Genomic DNA, 19,818 nt, shown 5'->3' on the forward strand with positions numbered 1-19,818 from the left:
TTTCGGTTCAGTTCGGTTATGGCTAATTCGGTTCGGTCGATAACCGAATTAACCGAATGCTCACCCCTAATTCCATCGTGAGACGGTCTCGTGTATCTATAATCATGAAACATGTTGACATGATCTATAACTATCATGAATAGTTATAATTTTGACATAAAAAATAAAATTTTTCTATTAGTTAATCGAATTGAAAATCCGGTTGTATCTAGTTATTCACTAAACTCATAAAATATAATTTTGTTTCTATATATAATTACTAAAAAAATTTCTATCTTCAAGCACTTCAACTTCTCATTCTTTATCAATATGGCACAATTACACATCACACATTGAATAAATATCACTCCATTAGTCAAGACACTTGATTTCACAATCAAACATAACTACAACAACTAATTTCGTCATATATTTTCAAAATTGTGATCCAAAAGTATTACCTCAGAATATTAGACGATAAAAAAAATTATGGTAAAGATTATACGATGAATCGAACGGAATTGACGATATCCATTTTTTTTTATTTCATTTTTAATATAAAAACCCAAAATGTCAAAAATAATAAAATCTAACAAGAAATTATGGATTTTAATCGAGACACAAATTGTTGCGAATCACTTCATATTTCTTCTTAAGCTTACAATAACTAGAGTAAAAAAATAACTATGTTGTCTTTAATCTTTCAATTTATTATCTTATCTTCCTTCGTTTCATCTAATGAGCCAAACAATATATAAATGTTTGATTCAAATTTTTTAATCTGATTTTTGCTATTCCATTTTTGGATTTTTTAAAATCTAACCCAAACAATTTTAATATTTTTTAATTATATAAATTTATCCATTGAGTAAAGTGATCAAATATTACAATACTTCAAAGAGTAGTCTTTTGTGAGACGATCTCACGAATCTTTATTGTGAGACATGCTAATCTTACTGATATTAATAATAAAAAATAATACTCTTAACATAAAAAATAATACATTTTCATGAATAACCCAAATAAAAAATTCCTCTTCAAAAAATACGATCTTTAAAATCTTCTAGTACAAATTTTTACTAAGTCGAAGAAAGTGAAAAAATTGAAATTTGCTTTTCTTCCCATTGGTGATGTCCCCATCACGAGTCTGCGTGAGCGAGAATTACATACTATATTTTGACGCCGAATCGACTTGGTGTATCTTTTCTTGGTTACTGAGTAGTAAACATATATAAACTATATGCTCCACTTCATTTTCTGCTAATCTGCGTATAAATTACCTTATTTTTCTTCTTCTCCCACTCTGATTTCACAATCTCTCTGTCGAAAACTGCGCCAAGAAATGCGAACGTGGAGTCTTTTCTTTGTCAGCCTTCGGTAGGAACGAACAAGTTTATGTATTATGGGAATCTTCTCTTTTGTTTGGGGTATCGATTGTCGGTTTCCAAGGAACTTTTTTAATGGATTATGTCTCGTGTGTTTGATTCTGAATCAATAGTTTATGTTCAAAAGATCCCATCGACGGATTATTTTTATATTTTTGTAAAAAAGATTAAGCCTTTGTGTAATATACAATTGTTTGTTGCATCAATTAGGCCATGCACCATCGGCCTTTATTCACTGTGTATTGCTCTGTGTACGTTCTATTCTGCTTAATGATTCTTTTTTTCAGGAAATTTTCACTCATGTAGAAAGGGTCTGGAGTAACTCGGAGCTGGTTTTGGTGAAACTTGAAATATGGAGTTGAAAACAATGATTTTGGGGCACTTTTTGGTGATTTCTTTGGCTTTAAACGCTGGGCTTTTATATAGAGACTACTGCAATAATGGGAAGCACAAATCTGTGGAGTTTTTCAGCTTTAAAACTGAGTGCAAGAATGAATCTTTGGTTACAAAAAGAGACACCCATGTTGCTGGAAGGTTTCCTTTTGAATCATCTTCTTCAAAAGTTGTTGATGGAGTTATTGATCTTGATCAGTAAGTACTGTTTAAGAACTGCACACTTTCTTTTTTGACTCTGTTCTATTCCTTTCTTTCCCTTTCTTTCTTTTCTTTTCATTCTCCTTGCTGGAACAAATATTACTATTTTAGCAGGAAGAAAAGGGTCTATTTAGTTTCGATATTTTATTGAATTTTTGGGTTAGAAAGTAAAAATAGTCACAAAAAGACTTGAAATGAGGGTAGCGACCTTTCTGGATGATGAACAATGGTGGATTAGTGCAGTAGGATTTGGTTGAGTTTATATCTTATTTTTTTAGGTTTTAAATTTTGATTAGATGGATTCTGTGGCACGAAGAGTGTCATCTTTTCTTGAAGCAAGGGGAATATTTTGCTCTTTTAAATAATAAGTTTTTGGCTGCAAATAGAGGTGTATTAGTGTGTAAGATATACAGGTAACACACAAACACACATATATAATAAGAGATGAGTGGAGTAGTATGGAAAGAACAAATATAATATAATATAATATATGCCGTCTCTGTCATGAGGGTTGGATTAGTAAATATTTTTTGAACTTTGAAATTGTTGACTCTCCATTATGGGGTAGTATAATTCTCTGTCACACTGGTGCGATTCCCTAACGTGCACTTGGGGGTCACGCTATGTCAGATTAAAGACAGGGACAAGTCCTGCTGACTTGGGAATTCCAACGGTGCATGTTAGAGGGCACAGCCATTGAGCAGTAACATCTTGCTTCAATTTATGATAATTTTTTCCAAATTTTATTTTGTACTGCATAAACTTTCTTGGTCAAAAATAATATGTTCATTCATAAGCTTGATATAAACTTTTCCAATCACTTGGTTATTTTCACTGGGTGATAATAGACCTGACTTAGCGAAGTAACTGTTTAGATGATTTATTATGGAGAGTCGACTTAGCGAAGTATACGAAATAGGATTTATTGCGGAAAGTCTTGACTATTGAATGCTTAATTGACGACTTTATCTTTCCGGTGTTGTGAACTCGATACTTGTGATGTGAACTATCAATCGAGCGATGTTAGATATGAACTCGATATTATTATGTTATCAGCTCTTGATTGAGTAATTATTTGTATTGGGAATACTGTTGTTTGTGCTTTCAAAATGCGCACATTACTCTCAATGGAAGTTTGTAATCTCGAATTGTTTGTTGATCCGATATTGATTTGTGAAAATTGTTTGACAAGAGTTATAAGACCATGTAGTTGATTCAATGAGCAACTTGATTTAATGATCTTTGTAAATCAACACGAACACAATATAGTAGCTAACAGAAAGCATCACCTAGAGTCTCTTTTTGGACCCATGTGACGGCAACTCACACAAGTTTAATCCAATGTCCTCAATAGTTAGCTTATAATTGGTTTTCTACGGTCAACCGAAATATCATTAATTCACGTGAACCTGGACTATTAGTCCCATGTTTTGTCATTGAGATGCCTATCCTTTTAACGGCCTTTATGTTTTTTTAAAATTGAGATGCGTTTTTGTGGGTCATTCCAAGCTGTGTGTTTCTCCACATTAAGACCTCCTTTTTATCTTTAAAATCAGATTGAATAAAATAAAAGAAAAACACCCTTCAAGATTCATGAACTACACACCACTAGATGGAAAAGAGTATAAAAATTCCATTTTCTTGGATATATTTTTAGGTATTTGTCTCTTGATGCAAGGAATAATTATGGATTTGACATCTAGTTGTCTTTTTTTCAATCATTTGATCTCATAATAATGCATGTCCCACAAGTTTGGCCCTCCAATAATTAACTCCAATCCCATATTGGAACTCAAGGCAATGGTATGGACCACTGTCCTTTGATTATGGACCATCCTTGGTATGGCGATGTTATATCATGCTACTTAAGATGTTACATGCATCCCCTTGTAAACTCAATTCACTTGTATATATTTTATGTGTCATAGGCAGTAAATCAAAGTATTTGAAATACTCCCACAAATCCAAATCATTCCGTCAAACACAACCTTAGCTTCTTCATTTAATACATGTGATTTTCGTATACGTGACATAATGTAAAACGTGTCTTGCCCCTCCTAAGATTTTAGATTCGTCCCCCTAGGTGTAAATCCCGACTCCGACGACTGGTGGAGACGGTAGTAGTGAAAATCAGGTCAAGAACATGGTGTAGTCGTTACACTTTGTCTTAAAAAATTAAGGTAGTTTCCACATGTAATCTATCAGGGAATATAACTTCACAGCTTTTAATTAAACAATTTTTACATGGATAATGCACAATATTATGATTTTAACTTATAATCTTTGACTAAATCTATCCTCGAGAGGGAATCTGGAGTTTCCAACTGATAAGAGTAAAGTAGCTAATCTCATTGTGTTTTTACTGTTGTAACTTCGAGCTAACGGCATGTTGGCTTTACGAGATTCTCATTTAACAATTATTCCTAAGCAGTGGTGATCCGACTATGTACGAGAGGTATTGGCAACAGACGGGGGACAAAACCACAGTCGTGATCCCCGGCTGGAAATTCGTTAGCTATTTTTCCGATAAAAGAAACCTTTGCTGGTTCCTAGAGCCAGAACTCGCAAGTTCGATTATCAGGTTGCACAAACTGGTGGGCAATGCTGTTACCGAGAACCGCTACATTGTGGTCGGTACGGGTTCCACTCAACTTTTCCAGGCCGTGCTATATGCACTCTCTCCATCCAATGCTTCAGAGCCAATCGACGTGTTATGTGCTGCTCCATTCTATTCTGTAAGTTGCTGAAATTATGTCTCTTTACTTGTCAATTCTTCAAATATTTCTCAAAAGAATGATTCTTTGGAGAATTCTTTGACATCTTGAAATTCGAAGCATGTAAGCTCGGATTTTTAACTTTTTTACCTTTTTAGTTATTGAATTGCTTTAGAGTTATTGAATTGCTATCTGGCATATCTTTTAGGCAAAAACTTGTATGAGACGGTCTCACGAGTCGTATGTGTGAGACGGATCTCTTATTTGGGTAATCCATGAAAAAGTATTACTTTTTATGCTAAGAGTATTATTTTTTTGTGAATATGGGTAGGATTGACCCGTTTCACAGATTAAAATCTGTGAGTCGATCTCACATGAGACCTACCCTATCTTTTAAATTTCTAGTAAAACAAAGATAACGGGTTTTTAGGACATGGATAGATGCCTGTGGCACCATCAATTGCTTTCAATTACCTGTGCAACAATTCCTTAAAACAAGATCTCGGGCTTGAGTCTTGTGAAAGGAGAAGACTGAAATTGGGAGAGCTTCTCCCGTAAAGGTCCAACCCGCCTTGACTCTGAATACATCGGGCCCAATGTGGCTTCAGAAAGTGCGGGTGGATAAATAAATAATCACACCAGTCCAAACTCTTCAAAATTAGATCATGATCTTGAAAAATCGGCTTAATTTTTTGTCAAGCGATCGTTGTAACCGACGCTTATCTGCTTTCTGATGTCAACTCGTCTGGACGAAAACTTTTGTCTTCGAATAATTACATGTTTCTGTTCAAGATATATATTTCCTCAAGAATTTTTGATGAACCTGTTAGATTTTCTGCAGTCATATCCACTGATCACTGAATTTCTTAAATCTGGACTTTACAAATGGGGTGGTGATGCTCACAAATTCAGGCAGAATAAACCGTATATCGAACTTGTAACGTCTCCGAACAACCCAGATGGATTATCAAGACAAGCTGTGGTGGATCAAGATCAAGGAATGCTGATTCATGACTTAGCGTACTATTGGCCACAATATACTCCAATATCCTATGCTGCAGATCACAATATCATGCTGTTCACCGTGTCAAAAACCACTGGCCATGCTGGTACACGCTTGGGGTAAGCTCCACGTTTCGAATATTTCATTCTCTGGAAATACTACATTGCGTTAAAAAAATCTCGGTTCAATCTTGTAGATGGGCTCTTGTCAAAGATGAAGAAATCGCAAAGAAAATGACGGAATTTATCATGCTTAGTACCATAGGTGTGTCTAAAGAGTCCCAGCTTCGGGCAGCAAAGATCTTGCAGGTGGTGTCTGATACACACGAATATCGCACCAACCAAGACTTCAGGGAAGGTGATTCTTTCTTTGAACATAGCTATTACCTCATGGCAAAGAGATGGAAACAACTCCGAAATGCTGTGAACCAAAGCAAGATCTTTAGTCTGCCCCATTTCCCTTCCGCCAAATGCACGTTCAATGGTCATACTTTTGCAACACAACCAGGTAATCTTCAACTGTTTCACAAATTTGATAGAAATGTAACATACTTGAAAACTAAATTCGATCTACATACGCACAAATATAATACGAAAAGATTTATATACGGAAAATATAAACATAAATGAATTGTTATCTTTAGCCATTAATATTGAATTTGAAACTGCGACTAGAGAGATCCCAAAAATAATGAAAACAAAGATCTTCAAAATCTTTATAAAATTTATGAGATATATTTTTGAATAACTTATATCAATATTTATAGATTTTCTCTAACTATTGTGTAGAGAGTTTGAATTGATTGCGACTTATTTTGATAATATTTATCTATGATATGATAAATCAAATCTTAAAATATTTATCATCTTAATTCAGATTATATTTTGATTTATCTTCTTTTAAATATGAGAACCGGTTCTCATATTTATCTTAATGAAATATGTTGACCATAATTAATTTATTTTATATACTTTAATAAAATAAGTTTAAATTCTCCCACTTGGTCTACATTTCAAATGAATTGAATAATCAATAAATTAATCATCATCCAAAGTTAAGAAGCAAATATGCGAATCATGATGATATGTCCTCTTATACTGAATATTATCTTTCACGTATCACATGTATCATATTTCTTAATATAACTTAATGAATAAAATCAATGTTTTATTCTAGGTCTATATTTAATTGACATTTTCTCAAAGTAACTGAATATGAGAAATATTGTAATTGAACTAGTTTTGTAATAAAAAATGTATATACCATAAAAACTTTCATGAACAAAGTCCATAATTAATTACTACATGATTATTAAACATCTTAATTTGCATGTGGTCGAATGATCATTAACTCAATATTAATGTGTTTATCTTAATTTGCATGTCTTTAGGTCGAATGATCATTAATTCAATATTAATGTGTTTAATGACCATTTTATTTTGCTTGACACGCTCTCCGATGGCTATAATGCTTTATGTCAATACAATTAATTCGACTGCCGCTTTAGTCACAAAGACTGCAACTTAATTTTCGTAATATAATTTTAATGGCTTAGATATAAAATTCATAATTCTAAACCCAAAAATGAAACCCCTTATTTAATATACACCATAAAATAATGCTTCAAAATTAGAGACAATTTGGACTCCATAGTGGAAGTAATAAATCACTTCTAAATTATCAATTCGTCTATGTATGATACCAAAAAACATTTTACAACTTTCTAAATACCTAGATTACTATGATAATTTCTCTACAAATTCTGTTCCTGCTAACCTTCTGGTATACATAATGTCTCACAAAATTCTCAACAAAACTCAATGAAGAGATAACATTCTGAAACCTTAAATACCATTCGGGGCTTGTTTGCATCTTCTTAAATTTCTTAATCTTGTAATATTAAATACTTACTATAACTAGAGAATAATCCTTAATGTTATTTCATGTAACCTACTTATTCTATATCACTATTGAGGAAATTTTGTTTTATAATCCATATAATGAAAAATCTAAATCAAATGGACTATTAACTTCATGACCACATGAAGAAAACTTTCTTAAATACGTGAGAAAATATTTTCATGTAGTCAGTTCCTCCCCTTGATCCTCCGCTTGAGTAAATTCCTTAGTAGTGGCTAATGAGTCTAACCTTATATTGTCAAATGCTGCCTAATAAAACTTTATTTGTGTTGAAGACTCATTCATTACTTGCCATCGAATTCCTTATCATTCATAACATTATAGCACAAATTATATTTTACATGCTTATGGTTTGTGAAAACGTCTTAGGATAATTTTCGGTTCAAGAACAAATAATCAAATTATTTCAGATATATAATGTAATCATATGTAATTGTCGATATCTTAATTCCACTAGATCTTCTTAGCGTTGCATCAACACTTTCCAATATCTTTATGAGCATTAAGATGTACATGATCATGATAAACTATATGATTGATTCCACAACAAAAACTTTAACTTGAAAGATGTTATGAATAAACAACAATATATAATTTGTGTGGACAGATGATAATCATATCAATCAATATTCTGAAGTTGATCGCTCCCATCAATCAATTCATTTTAAACTGCATATTTTAATTCCACAAATCTTATGATTAGTAATGGACAATAAAATATATATTCTTTAGAACTTTGATATATCCGAACATGTGTAACTTGTTTTTTTGTGGATTATCAGCTCTTACTTTAGACAAGTATATTCAAACATGCATATGTCTCAAACTCGGTTTCCAACATTTTCATAATTCAAATGGTGTTTTTTCGTACAACTTCATTTGGAATTCGATTTAATATATACAAAGTTTTCCTAGTAGTTTCGATTCACACAAACTTAAGAAGTTCGGAACTATTAACTATGCTCTACACTATGTCCATCCTCAGTATATCTACTATAATACTTTTTTTTTTTTTTTACCATATCTCACTCTCAATATTACTTTTCTAATTTCATCTTATATGTTTTTCAAGCAAGTATGAATATACATATGGTGAGTAATCATCAACAAGGCAATAAAATATTTCTAACAATATAAATCTATAAATATCCATGTGAATGACCTCCAATATATCTAAATATTTATTTGACACATTGGTCTACTCTCCTTAATGTAGTCCTAGCAGGCGTCAAAACCAATAAAAATCAAGATGTCACATAATAGAATAATATTAATTTATAACACATTTCTTAATAGCAGTATTTTCTTAAACATGCATGTAAAATATTAGATATGTTTTTTAAAATTACTGCAAAAAAGACCAAATATAAATTTATACAGTAAATTAAATATAAAGCTGAAAAATTAAGGAATATGTATTTGATACTTAGTCTTCAAACCGAAATCAAATTTTTAGATAAATTTGGAATTAAAAGTTATTTTCAACAACAATATAAAAACCACTATGCAAGTTTCGACAACTCCACATTTGAGATAATCTAGTTTACTAAATTAATGTTGCATGAATCACTTCCTAATGGCTTCCTCGAGTTTTGCAATCTTTTTACGATATTACATGTTAATGTAACCAAATGAAGCAGTAAATCATATGTCATGTTTGGCAAAAACTTGTGTGAGACGGTCTCACGGGTCATATTTGTGAGACGGATCTCTTATTTGGGTCATCCATGAATAAGTATTACTTTTTATGCTAAGAGTATTACTTTTTATTGTGAATATGGGTAGGGTTGACCCGTCTCACGGATTAAGATCCGTGAGACGGTCTCACATGAGACCTACTCGTCATGTTTTACCCATGTAATCATGCAATAAATGTCCTCATTGACATAAAATTGACCATGAGCTAATTTTTTAATTCAATCATATTCATACAATTTAATGATTTAACTATTTAATTATATTATATTTTTAATCCCTTTGAGTAAACTAAGAAAATGATTCAACATCATATGAATCACTAGGATATTGAATTTTTTTATGCATTAAATATTTATTATCCATAATTATTCATCTCCAAGTATGATCAAATGAGGAATAATTGTATGTAATATATATCTATTACAGCTAAATTTGATAATTAATGTGTAATTTTAATTCAATTAAAGATAATGTGACTATTCTTTAATAAATCAAAATTATATGAATTACAAAGATATTATCACAAACGTATAAATATTTACGCTCTTAGTAATTTACCATAATAAATGTTCTTCATGTGATAATCTACCCACGTGATATGCATAATTTCATATTATTAGGGGTGTTGTGGTTAAATCTTAATTATTTAAAATTATACGGGTTTACTGACCATAATTTTGACTTCACTTAATTTTTATCTAATAATTATTTAACGACACAATCAATAATTTTTGCGAGTGCTATCGGGAAAGATAGGTAGGGCTAAAGACCTTTAAATACATAATTCCTAAACAGAGCAACGCTCCTCAGGGAGATTAGTGACAACTCAAAACAATTTACATCGGTCTATGAAGGATTCCCTCCAATTATGTTTTCATATGTATTTCCTAATAATAATTATTTAATTATCCATATCATGGATCTCTATAAGCCAATTTTTTTTTATTTGTAAATTTATTATTCATATTTTTAACTTATTCTTTTATATAAAGTTGTATGAAACAAACAAATAATTAAATTTGAACATGTGAATTTTTGTTGAGATCAGAAAAGAGTTTAGGGGATGAATAAAATCTTTGAAAATATTTGCTTTTAAAATTTGTTTTCAATTGCTTTTAGGCGATTGAAAGTTCTTCTCAAACAGTTAGAATTATGAAGCACTTCAAAACTGCGGAAAACTGTTCAATATTTCTATTGATAATTTGAACCGGTTGGCAGTATAATCAACAAGATAGGTTTCAAATGTAAAAGCTTGCGAAAAGTAAAGATACATGATTTTATTGATGTTCGGATATAAAACTCCTACGTTACCCCTTCTTCCTCTTTAGGAATGATTTCACTAAAAGACTTTGACTTTAAAAAACTCTTTGCAACAACCCACTCTAATCAAGACTTATCACACTGCCTGTTTTGGAACTCTTAGTGATCATTTTATACTTCTGAATTTTAAGTACCCTCGGTTTACCAGACACCACTATTAATCAAATAACCAAAGGTTACTGATGTAAGTAAAACAATCTGTTTTAGTAGTACGAATATGATCTTTGAATGATCAGATATCTTTCTGTTGAGTGCGTGCTTGATGAGCGATGAGGTATGTGATCTTTGATTGCGCTCAGATTTTTTAAGTATGCAGGCTTGTAGTAATCGCACTGTTGAAAGCTTGACGATTTATATCTCTATATCTTGCATACTTCCATCTCTTCTTATATAACATGTCATTCCAACGGTCAGAAAGAGATGAGTAACGTTAACCTGTAACTTTGGAATGATGTGTCACTATAAGCTGCAAATACATAAAATGTTTTTCAGGAAAGCATTTAATGTTCTCTTTGCCTATATAGCTTTGAATCCCGTTTCTTGAAGAGTTACTGCTGAGTATTCTTTTATGGAAACTTTTTAGTGATATTACTATTGAACTTATTTACTTGGAAAATTATACTCTAACTGTGAAATTGCCTTGAAGATAATGAGAGCTCTTCCTAAAGAATGAGACGTGAAGACAATAGCGATGCGAGAATCTAAATATCTCAACAAGCTGGAGCTTCACGATCTCTTTGCCGGTCTTAAAGCGTACAAGTTCGAGCTTGAAATACGAACTGAAAAAGAACCATCCACTTCTCAAACAAAGGCCCTGTCAGCTACAACAGTGACTCTTCCGGTCGAAGAGTCCACAAGTAGGAAATCAGCTGAGACACAGAGCCATGAGACCATGTCTCTATTTGTCAAGAAGTTTAGCAAATTTATGCGTAAAAATCAATTTCAGATGACTAAACCTTATTTCAAAAAAGACTATACAGATGATGGTCAAAATTGCTTTAATTGTGGAAAGAAGGGACATTTTATTGCAGATTGCAACAAACCGAATAAAGATGAAAAAAACCGGTTGATAGGAGACGGTTCAAAGATGACAAAAAGTTCACCACAAAAAAAAAACCAACGAGTTTTGATCGCAGAGGAAGATAAAATCAAGTGGGCCGACACAGATTCAGAAAGGTACATCTCCGAGGTATTTACGAGTGAAAGCGACAATGAGACAGTAAAATGTCTCATGGCTGATGAAGACTCAGAATCCACGGATAAAATGGTATTTGACTTTGAATCTATTAAATTTACACGAGAATACCTTGTCACAACACTACACGACATGGTGAATGAGTTTAAGGGATTATCGCAGCAATCGATGAAGCTAAAGTAGAAAAACAGGGCTTAAAAAACAAGTTAATACTCTCAAGCTGCTCGCAGTAAAAGGAGGTGGATGGTTTGAAAGTGAAAATAAGTCTGCTAGCAGCTGAGAATGATGACCTGTGTAGATTGTTCCATTCCACGTTAAAAGAAATAAACGATTGATGAACACAATCAACACATGGAACAAGTCTTCTGCTTCTCTTGAAAGGATGCATGATATGCAAAAACCAGCCGGAGATAGAACCATGTTAGGTTACAACATCAATGAGTGCAACACATCTGAAGCACAAACTCAACTGCTGCTAGAAAAGACAGTTTAAAATCAATTAAATTTGTCAGATCTAGTACGAGACATGAACATAACGAGCTTGAAGTCCAAAGTAATCAGAACGTAAGATTTGAGAACAATGGAAGACGACATGGTATAAGATATGTCAAATTTGAGAATGCTAAATCCAAACAATCGTGGCTTAGACACATCTTCCTCTGCAATCAAAACTCGTTGGTTTTTCTTTTTGGTGAACTTTTTGTCATCTTTGGACCGTCTCCTATCAATCGGTCTCTTTTCATCTTTCTTCGGCATGTTGCACTCTTTAATAAAATGTCTATTCTTTCCACAATTAAACCAAGTTTGACCATCATTTGTATGGTCCTTTTTGAAATAAGGTTTAGTCATATGAGATTGATTTTTACGCATAAATTTACCAAACTTATTGAAAAATAAGGACATAACTTCATTGCTCAATTGCTCAGCCAATTTCTTACTTGTGGACTCTTCGACTGAAAGAGTCACTGCGGTAGCTGACAGGGACTTTGTTTGAGAAGTGGATGGTTCTTCTTCAGTTCGTTTCAAAGATCTAACTTGTACGCTTTAAGATCGGCAAAGAGATCGTGGAGCTCCAGCTTGTTCAGATTTTTAGATTCTTGCATCGCTATTGTCTTCACGTCCCATTCTCTGGAAAAGCTCTCATTACCTTCAAGGCAATATCATGGTTAGAGTATTTTTTTCCTAATGAAATAATTTCAATAATAATAGCACTAAACCGTTCATAAAATTTTGCGAAGGTTTCTCCTGGCTTCATCTTTTCATTGTCAAATTTCTGGATAGCGACTGTCAGTTTGTTTTCTTTGGTCCGGTCGTTGCCCTCACACAGTTGTGTGAGTTTTTCCCATATCTCTTTTATTGTGGAACACGTTTTAATCTTGGAAAACATGTTCTTATCCATGGTTTTTATAAAGAATGCCTTTTGCAACGTTGTCCAGATTCGCCTTCTTTTCCTCAGCTGTCCATTCAGATTGATGTTTTTCCACCATTTGTGGAGCACCTTCAGTTGTAACCACAACTGGATTGACTTTCAAGATCTTAATAGGCCCGTCAGTGATAACATACCACATGTCATCATCTTGGGTCGCTAAATGTGCCTGTATACGAATATTCCAGTCATCATAGTCTTCTTTAGAAAACATAAGAATTTTGTTGAAAGATGTCATGTATAAATTGTAGATATCGATGTTCGAGAGAAGCCTACTCTGATACTACTTGTTGGGATTGAGAAAGAGTTTAGAAGGGGTGAATAAATTCTTTGAAAATATTTGCTTTTAAAATTTGTTTTCAACCGTTTTTAGGCTATTGAAAGTTTTTTTAAAACAGTTAGAAATATGAACCACTTGAAAAGTGCTGAAAACAGTGCGATATTTCTCATGATAGTTTCAAGCGGTTGGTAGTCTAATCAACAATATATGGTTTGAAATGTAAAAGCTTGCGAAAAGTAAAGACACATGATTTTTATGGATGTTCGGAGATAAGACTCCTACGTCATCCCTTCTTTCTCTGTAGGAATGATTCCACTAAAAACTTTGGCTTTACAAAACTCTTTGCAACAGCCCACTTCAATCAGGAATTATCACACAGTCTGTTTTGGAATTTTTAGTGATAAATTTACACTTCTGCATTTTAAGAACCCTCGGTTTACTTGACATCACTATTAACCAAATAGCCAATTGTTACTGATGTAAGTAAAACAATCTATTTTAGAAGCACAAATATGATCTTTGGAATGATCAAATATCTTTCTGTTGAGTACGTGCTTGATGAGCAATGAGGTATGTGATCTTTGATTGCGCTCAGATTCTTTAAGTATGCAGGCTTGTAGTAATCGCACTGTTGAAAGCTTGACGATTTATATCTCTATATCTTGCATACTTCCAACTCTTCTTATATAAGATGTCATTCCAATGGTCGGAAACAAATGAGTAATGTTAACTTGTAACTTTAGAATGATGTGTCACTATCAGATGCAAATACATTAAATGTTCTTCAACAAAACATTTAATTTTCTCTTTACTATCATCGCTTTGAATCTCGTTTTTTGAAGAGTTATTACTGAGTATTCTTTTATGACAACTGTTTTACTATCAGAACTTGTAGGATATAATTAATCTTTCTCTTCTGGGATAATGACGTAAATGAAGATCAATATCGGGACTGGTGCATGACCTGGTTGAGTTGTAGCGGTGCAAAACAATTGAATGTCTTGAACCGGTCAAAGAATGTCTTTCATTAAGTGATCAATAAATAGTTTTTTATTGATTCGATTTAAAGTCTTCGAACAGCCGATTGGGAAGTTCTTTAAAAGTTGAACTTCTTCTACTGCAAACGGTTGAATGATAGGCAGTCTGAAATTCAAGCGGTTGAAGACTAGGCGGTTATACGTAAATCAGTTTTATCACCTAAAAAAAGGTCCTGCAGAAAGCTTCAGAATAATCAGTCTTTATCTCATACCAAAACTAGTAAGTTGAGTTAAACGTCTTCGTACATCATTAATGGTGAAATTAGTAATAGGTAAAGTAACGTTAATATTTAAGACTTGTAACTATCAAACAAAAGATTTTTTCGTAGAAACCGATTAAACATTTTGTAAAGTATTTAAAATATATGCAAGTTGAATGAGTAAAAATATTTTGGTTGAAACATTTTTTCTAACACTTTGTATACACATAAAATGCTTCAAGAATGCATCTTTAAAATAATGGAAATGATAAGTAAATGCAATAAAGAAATAGACACGAATTTGTTTATGGATGTTTGAAGACTTCAAATGCTCCTACGTCACCACTTCTTCCTCTTGGGAATAATTCACTAAAAGATTTTGATTTATACAACACTTTGTACAAACCCACTCCAGAAGAGAAGCACCCAACTAGAACTCATAGTACCTAAGATTGCAGACAATACCTCACAATCAGCATATTGTTTAATGTCTTATATGCAAAACACATTGTTTTACGCCTTTGTGTGAAGACTCACTCAACTAATATTTGAATTTCAACCCTCTTGTAATTGTGTGCGAGGAATTTATCTTTTACAGTGTATATCTCAAATGTATCCTCACACAAGGGCTTATGCTCTCAACTAGCTGATTTGTTCATGTTAACTGCCGATGTTTTGAATCCTCTTCAAAAGCTCTTGTTTGATTTTTAAGATGTTGTATTTGTAGGCTCCAACAATGATATATACGTCAGATTCAATTATATGACGTTTGAAAATTTCTGTACTGTTTCTGAAATTGCAACAATCAAATTTTCTTTGCTGGACATTTTCCTGAGTGGTTAACTGGTTTAGTTCAGCTGGTCTGGTTTAATTTCAGTTGGTCCGGTTCAGGTCAGGTTCAGTTCAAGTGGTTTGGTTCAGTTTCAGCTGTTCAGTTCAATTTTAGCTGGTCTGGTTCGGTTCAATTTCAGCTTGTCTGGTTCAGTTCAGTTTTAGCTGGCAGTTTGTGCAGAACTAGTAGTTTCATCGTCATTTATCAGTATCTTAAGCTTCGATTCAGACTTTGTCTTCTGAATATGATTTGTAGATCATCGTCTTATCTTTCCAACGCATAATGAATCACTTCATTCCAATAACCGAGCTTAGAGATATGAACAAAATACCGCAACTGCTCATACCCAATTGATTATTGTTTTCGTACAATCAATTCGATAATTCTGCGATCAGTTAAATATGACAAATTGAGTTTTCTTGATGATATTTATCTAGGATATAACAAATCAAATTCTTGATTTATCTTTTTTAAATATGAGAGACTGACTTCTCTTCTTTTCTCTTCTCATATTTATTTTAATGAAAGGTATTGACTATAATTAAATGATTTTATAAATTTTAATAAAATAATCTAACAAATTTTCCTTACGCTTTGAATTTCTAATATTCCTCGCATTTTTTTGTCACACCACGGGCCCATAGACCATGGTCGATCTTACAAAAAAAAGTATCTGGTTTTGTAGCTTTTGCTTGGCTCAAGTGTGAAGGCGAAATATACGATTGTGAAGAGTTTCTCCGCGAGCACAAGATATTGACAAGAAGCGGAAAGCACTTCGGCGACAGCACAAAATATGTTAGAGTAAGCGTTTTGCCTCGTGATGAAGAATTCCGACAATTTACCGACAGATTACGTAGTATTGTTTAGTATATCGAAGAATTTGCTTCCCTTTTCTTCCTTTAATTTTTTTTTCTAGAAAAGGATATCTACAACGGTTAGAAGGTTTGCTTTAGCGCTACTATTTTTCGTTTGCTCGATACATTGTATTTGTTTTCAAAATTGCTTATTAGTCTGGAGTCAAACGTCTAGTCTTTGGAATTGGATTTAGTTTGAAATAATTTTTCTTTACAGTAGGTGTTAATTATATACTCGATATCATGCAAACATGTGTTAAAAATTTAAATGTTGATGTCAGGTACATTTTGTTTATATGAATATAATTATTACGTTGTAGTCCCTTGGGGAACATACGATAATTAATATTTTGTATAATTCTACATAATATTTGATGGAATCGGTATAGTGTTAGGATTGAAGATAATAGTTTAGAGGGGTGTGAATGAATTGTTATAAGACTATGACAAATAATGCAAAACTCAAGTTGTGTTAACTGTTCAAGTCAATAGTTCAACTAGCTTAAGTAACTTGGGCTACTGAAAGGTTTAAGTGTAGAAACAAATCAAGTTATTAGGTGATTATGATAAGTTCAAGTAAGTGAATGAGCAACACATAATAACTATTAGCACAAATAAGATGACTATAAGTAAAACGTGGCAAGAATTTGTTTTTGGATGTTCAATAACTAAGTTTCTACGTCCTTTTTTCTTCTGTTTGCAAAAAGATTCCATTAGAAGATTTGATTGGTACAACTATTTGTACAAACCTATTTCAGTTTTGTTCACCAACCTTAATGAGCTGAAACTCCTAGCAACTCTTTTCTTATTTCGATCTGATCAGAAACAAGTTATGAAAATTACGGTGACTCAAAATACAACGCCTGTATACAAATGATAAGTGAAACGCTTCTATACAAATGATAAGTGAGAATACAATGTGGACAATATAATACTCAATCGATCTGATAAAAACTTTATGTGCGTGCAAGAACAACTTAAGATAAATCTTGTAAGAGATGCTCTGTGATTTGAGAATGCTTGATGAAGGTCAGTGTAACAGTAGTCTTCTTCACTTTTGATGCATTCTTTTTTGTAGGTGTTGTTTCCCAACTTAATATAAGAGACAGTACTCATAGATGTAATAGGTAGCCGATAATTAAGCAGAATGTCACGTGTCTTTGTTATGTTTTCAATTGGATAATTCAAATTTCTTGGACACTAGTTGAAAAGGGGTAACCAACAAATCTTTTTATTCTGTCTTGCTGAAAACGTTTGGAATAAAATTAAGGGAATGTTGACATATTAACATATCTATTCTTCTCAAAGAATAAATACTGACAACTTGGTTCCACTCGAGTTGTGTAGAAGCTTATGAGAATAGTTAAGTTGGACAACTCGATCTGTTTATTTGCATTTGTTCGTCTCATCTTGTGTCAACATAGTTGATCAACATAAATAATGTCAGTTCAGTGATATGTATTTAATAATTTTAGCTTAATTCGGTATCATCTTAGTTTGTGATAACCAAAATTTAGATTCAAGTTTTATCTTAACAATTTTCCCTTCTTTGATGATATCAAAATTAAACTGTTTGTGTGATAAAGAATGAACATAATCTGAACTGTTCATGAATTAAATTGATAATATGCGGAGATGATAAAAACAATAAGTAAATATAATTCTATCTCTATTTTTTATCATGTTATGAAGGATTGATGTGAAGAGTGATTAGGATTGTATCCACCACTTGAGCTGATATGGTGACTACCACTACTAAAACTTCCTCCAATTAGTTTCTTGTGCTAGAAAACTTGTACCCACAGTTTCTTGGAAATTGCCCAAAAATTTAAAAGCAAATATGGGATCACAATCTGATACCATCGAGATTGGTGCACCGTGGAGTCTCACAATATTCTCGATGTAACAACGAGCCATTTTCTTATAGAGATAAGTTTGCTCATATAGAATGAAATGTGCAGATTTTGAAAGACGATTGATAATAATCCAAATAACATCACAACCCTTAGGCGAACGAGTAAATGAGTCACGAAATCCATAATAATATGTTCCTAATTCCGTTGGGGAATTTCGATACTATGAATTAATCCTCCAGGTTTCATTCTCTCGACTCTCACTTGCTGATAGACAAGACATTTAGAAATTAAATCAGTAATGTCCTTCTTCTTACTTCTCCACAAGAATTGGGGTTTCTATGTTAAATACATTTTCTGGCTTCACGTAGAAGTGCATATTTCAGATCAGAATTATCAGGACTACCTGAAGACCATTAATTCGTAAAGAACCATAAAAATAATTCTGAAAGCCGGAATGATGTCCTGTAACTACAAGTTTTTTGGAATTTTGAATCTGAGTATCGCTTTGCTAGGCCTTTAGAATTTTAGAGATCAAGTTAGGCTAAATTTACAATGATGAGACGATGACCAAATTCCAACTCGAGGAAAAGTGTAGCTAGGAGTACATAAATCCTCGTGTACTTTGGAAATATTATTAGAAGTTAACATAGATTCATGAATTGTATGTCTGAAAGCACCCACAGAAACATTCACCGATTTAGGTTAATAATAAATCTGACAATTAAAGTTCTTCAGGAGATCCATCCACCAGCGTTACCTCATATTCAAATCAGATTGAGAAAAGATATATTTTTAAATTTTATGGTTTAAATAGATGACAAACTTTTCTGCATATATAGAATGGCACCGGATATTAAGAGCAAATAAAATGGCAACCAGTTGAAGATCATGCACCGGGTAACGAGTTTCGTGAGATTTCAATTGTCGAGATGCATAAGAGACCATCTTGCTGTGTTGCATCAGAACACAACCCAAACCATTATTAGATGCATCTGTACATATTACAAATAATTTGATACCCGAGGGAATAATTACAATAGGTGATGTGGTCAATATCGTCTTCAATTCATGGAAAATAGTTCACACTCGTCTGAACAAATGAATTTTTGATTATTCTGTGTTAGCTTAGTAATAAGTTTAGCTATTTTTAAAACCCTTCCATAAAACGATGATAATAACAATCTAATCCCATAAAGCTATAGATTTCAAGAACATTCATAGGTCTCGGCCAATTTAATACAACTTCAACCTTAGCAGGATCAACATATATTCCATGTCTCGAAATAACGTGGCCCAAAAATAGTACTTTATCCATCCAAAATTCACATTTGGAAAATTTGACATATAAATGTCCAGTGCGAAGAGTTTGGAGTACAAGTTTCAAATGTTCATCATGCTCATTTTTCAACTTCGAATATACTAGAATATCATCAATAAATATGACAAGGAGCCGATCAAGGAAATTTCGAAAGGCGTGATTCATTAAATCCATAAAGATAGTAGGGGAATTAATCAGACCGAAAAA

The 19,818-nt window shown here is 32.7% G+C and overlaps 1 protein-coding gene across 1 annotated transcript; it reads left to right on the top strand.

Moving 5' to 3' along the window:
- Nucleotides 1-1,089: 1,089 nt before the first annotated feature.
- LOC140841242 (tryptophan aminotransferase-related protein 2-like) lies at nucleotides 1,090-16,628 on the top strand. The gene is made up of 6 exons (XM_073208515.1): nucleotides 1,090-1,356; nucleotides 1,652-1,955; nucleotides 4,390-4,693; nucleotides 5,514-5,794; nucleotides 5,872-6,182; nucleotides 16,269-16,628. The coding sequence occupies exons 2-6, from the start codon at nucleotides 1,717-1,719 to the stop codon at nucleotides 16,448-16,450; spliced, it is 1,317 nt and encodes a 438-aa protein (XP_073064616.1). The 5' UTR covers nucleotides 1,090-1,356; nucleotides 1,652-1,716; the 3' UTR covers nucleotides 16,451-16,628.
- The last annotated feature ends 3,190 nt before the right edge of the window (nucleotides 16,629-19,818 follow it).

Source organism: Primulina eburnea, chromosome 9, assembly GCF_022965805.1.
Source record: "Primulina eburnea isolate SZY01 chromosome 9, ASM2296580v1, whole genome shotgun sequence".
Classification (NCBI taxonomy): Eukaryota; Viridiplantae; Streptophyta; class Magnoliopsida; order Lamiales; family Gesneriaceae; genus Primulina; species Primulina eburnea.

What these genes read in the sequence shown, in the direction of transcription:
- LOC140841242 (XM_073208515.1), top strand. Translation starts at nt 1,717, where the DNA reads ATGGAGTTGAAAACAATGATTTTGGGGCACTTTTTGGTGATTTCTTTG. An exon ending in GTGCTGCTCCATTCTATTCT is followed by an intron (nt 4,694 to 5,513) that starts GTAAGTTGCTGA and finishes GATTTTCTGCAG; the next exon opens with TCATATCCACTGATCACTGA. An exon ending in CATGCTGGTACACGCTTGGG is followed by an intron (nt 5,795 to 5,871) that starts GTAAGCTCCACG and finishes TCAATCTTGTAG; the next exon opens with ATGGGCTCTTGTCAAAGATG.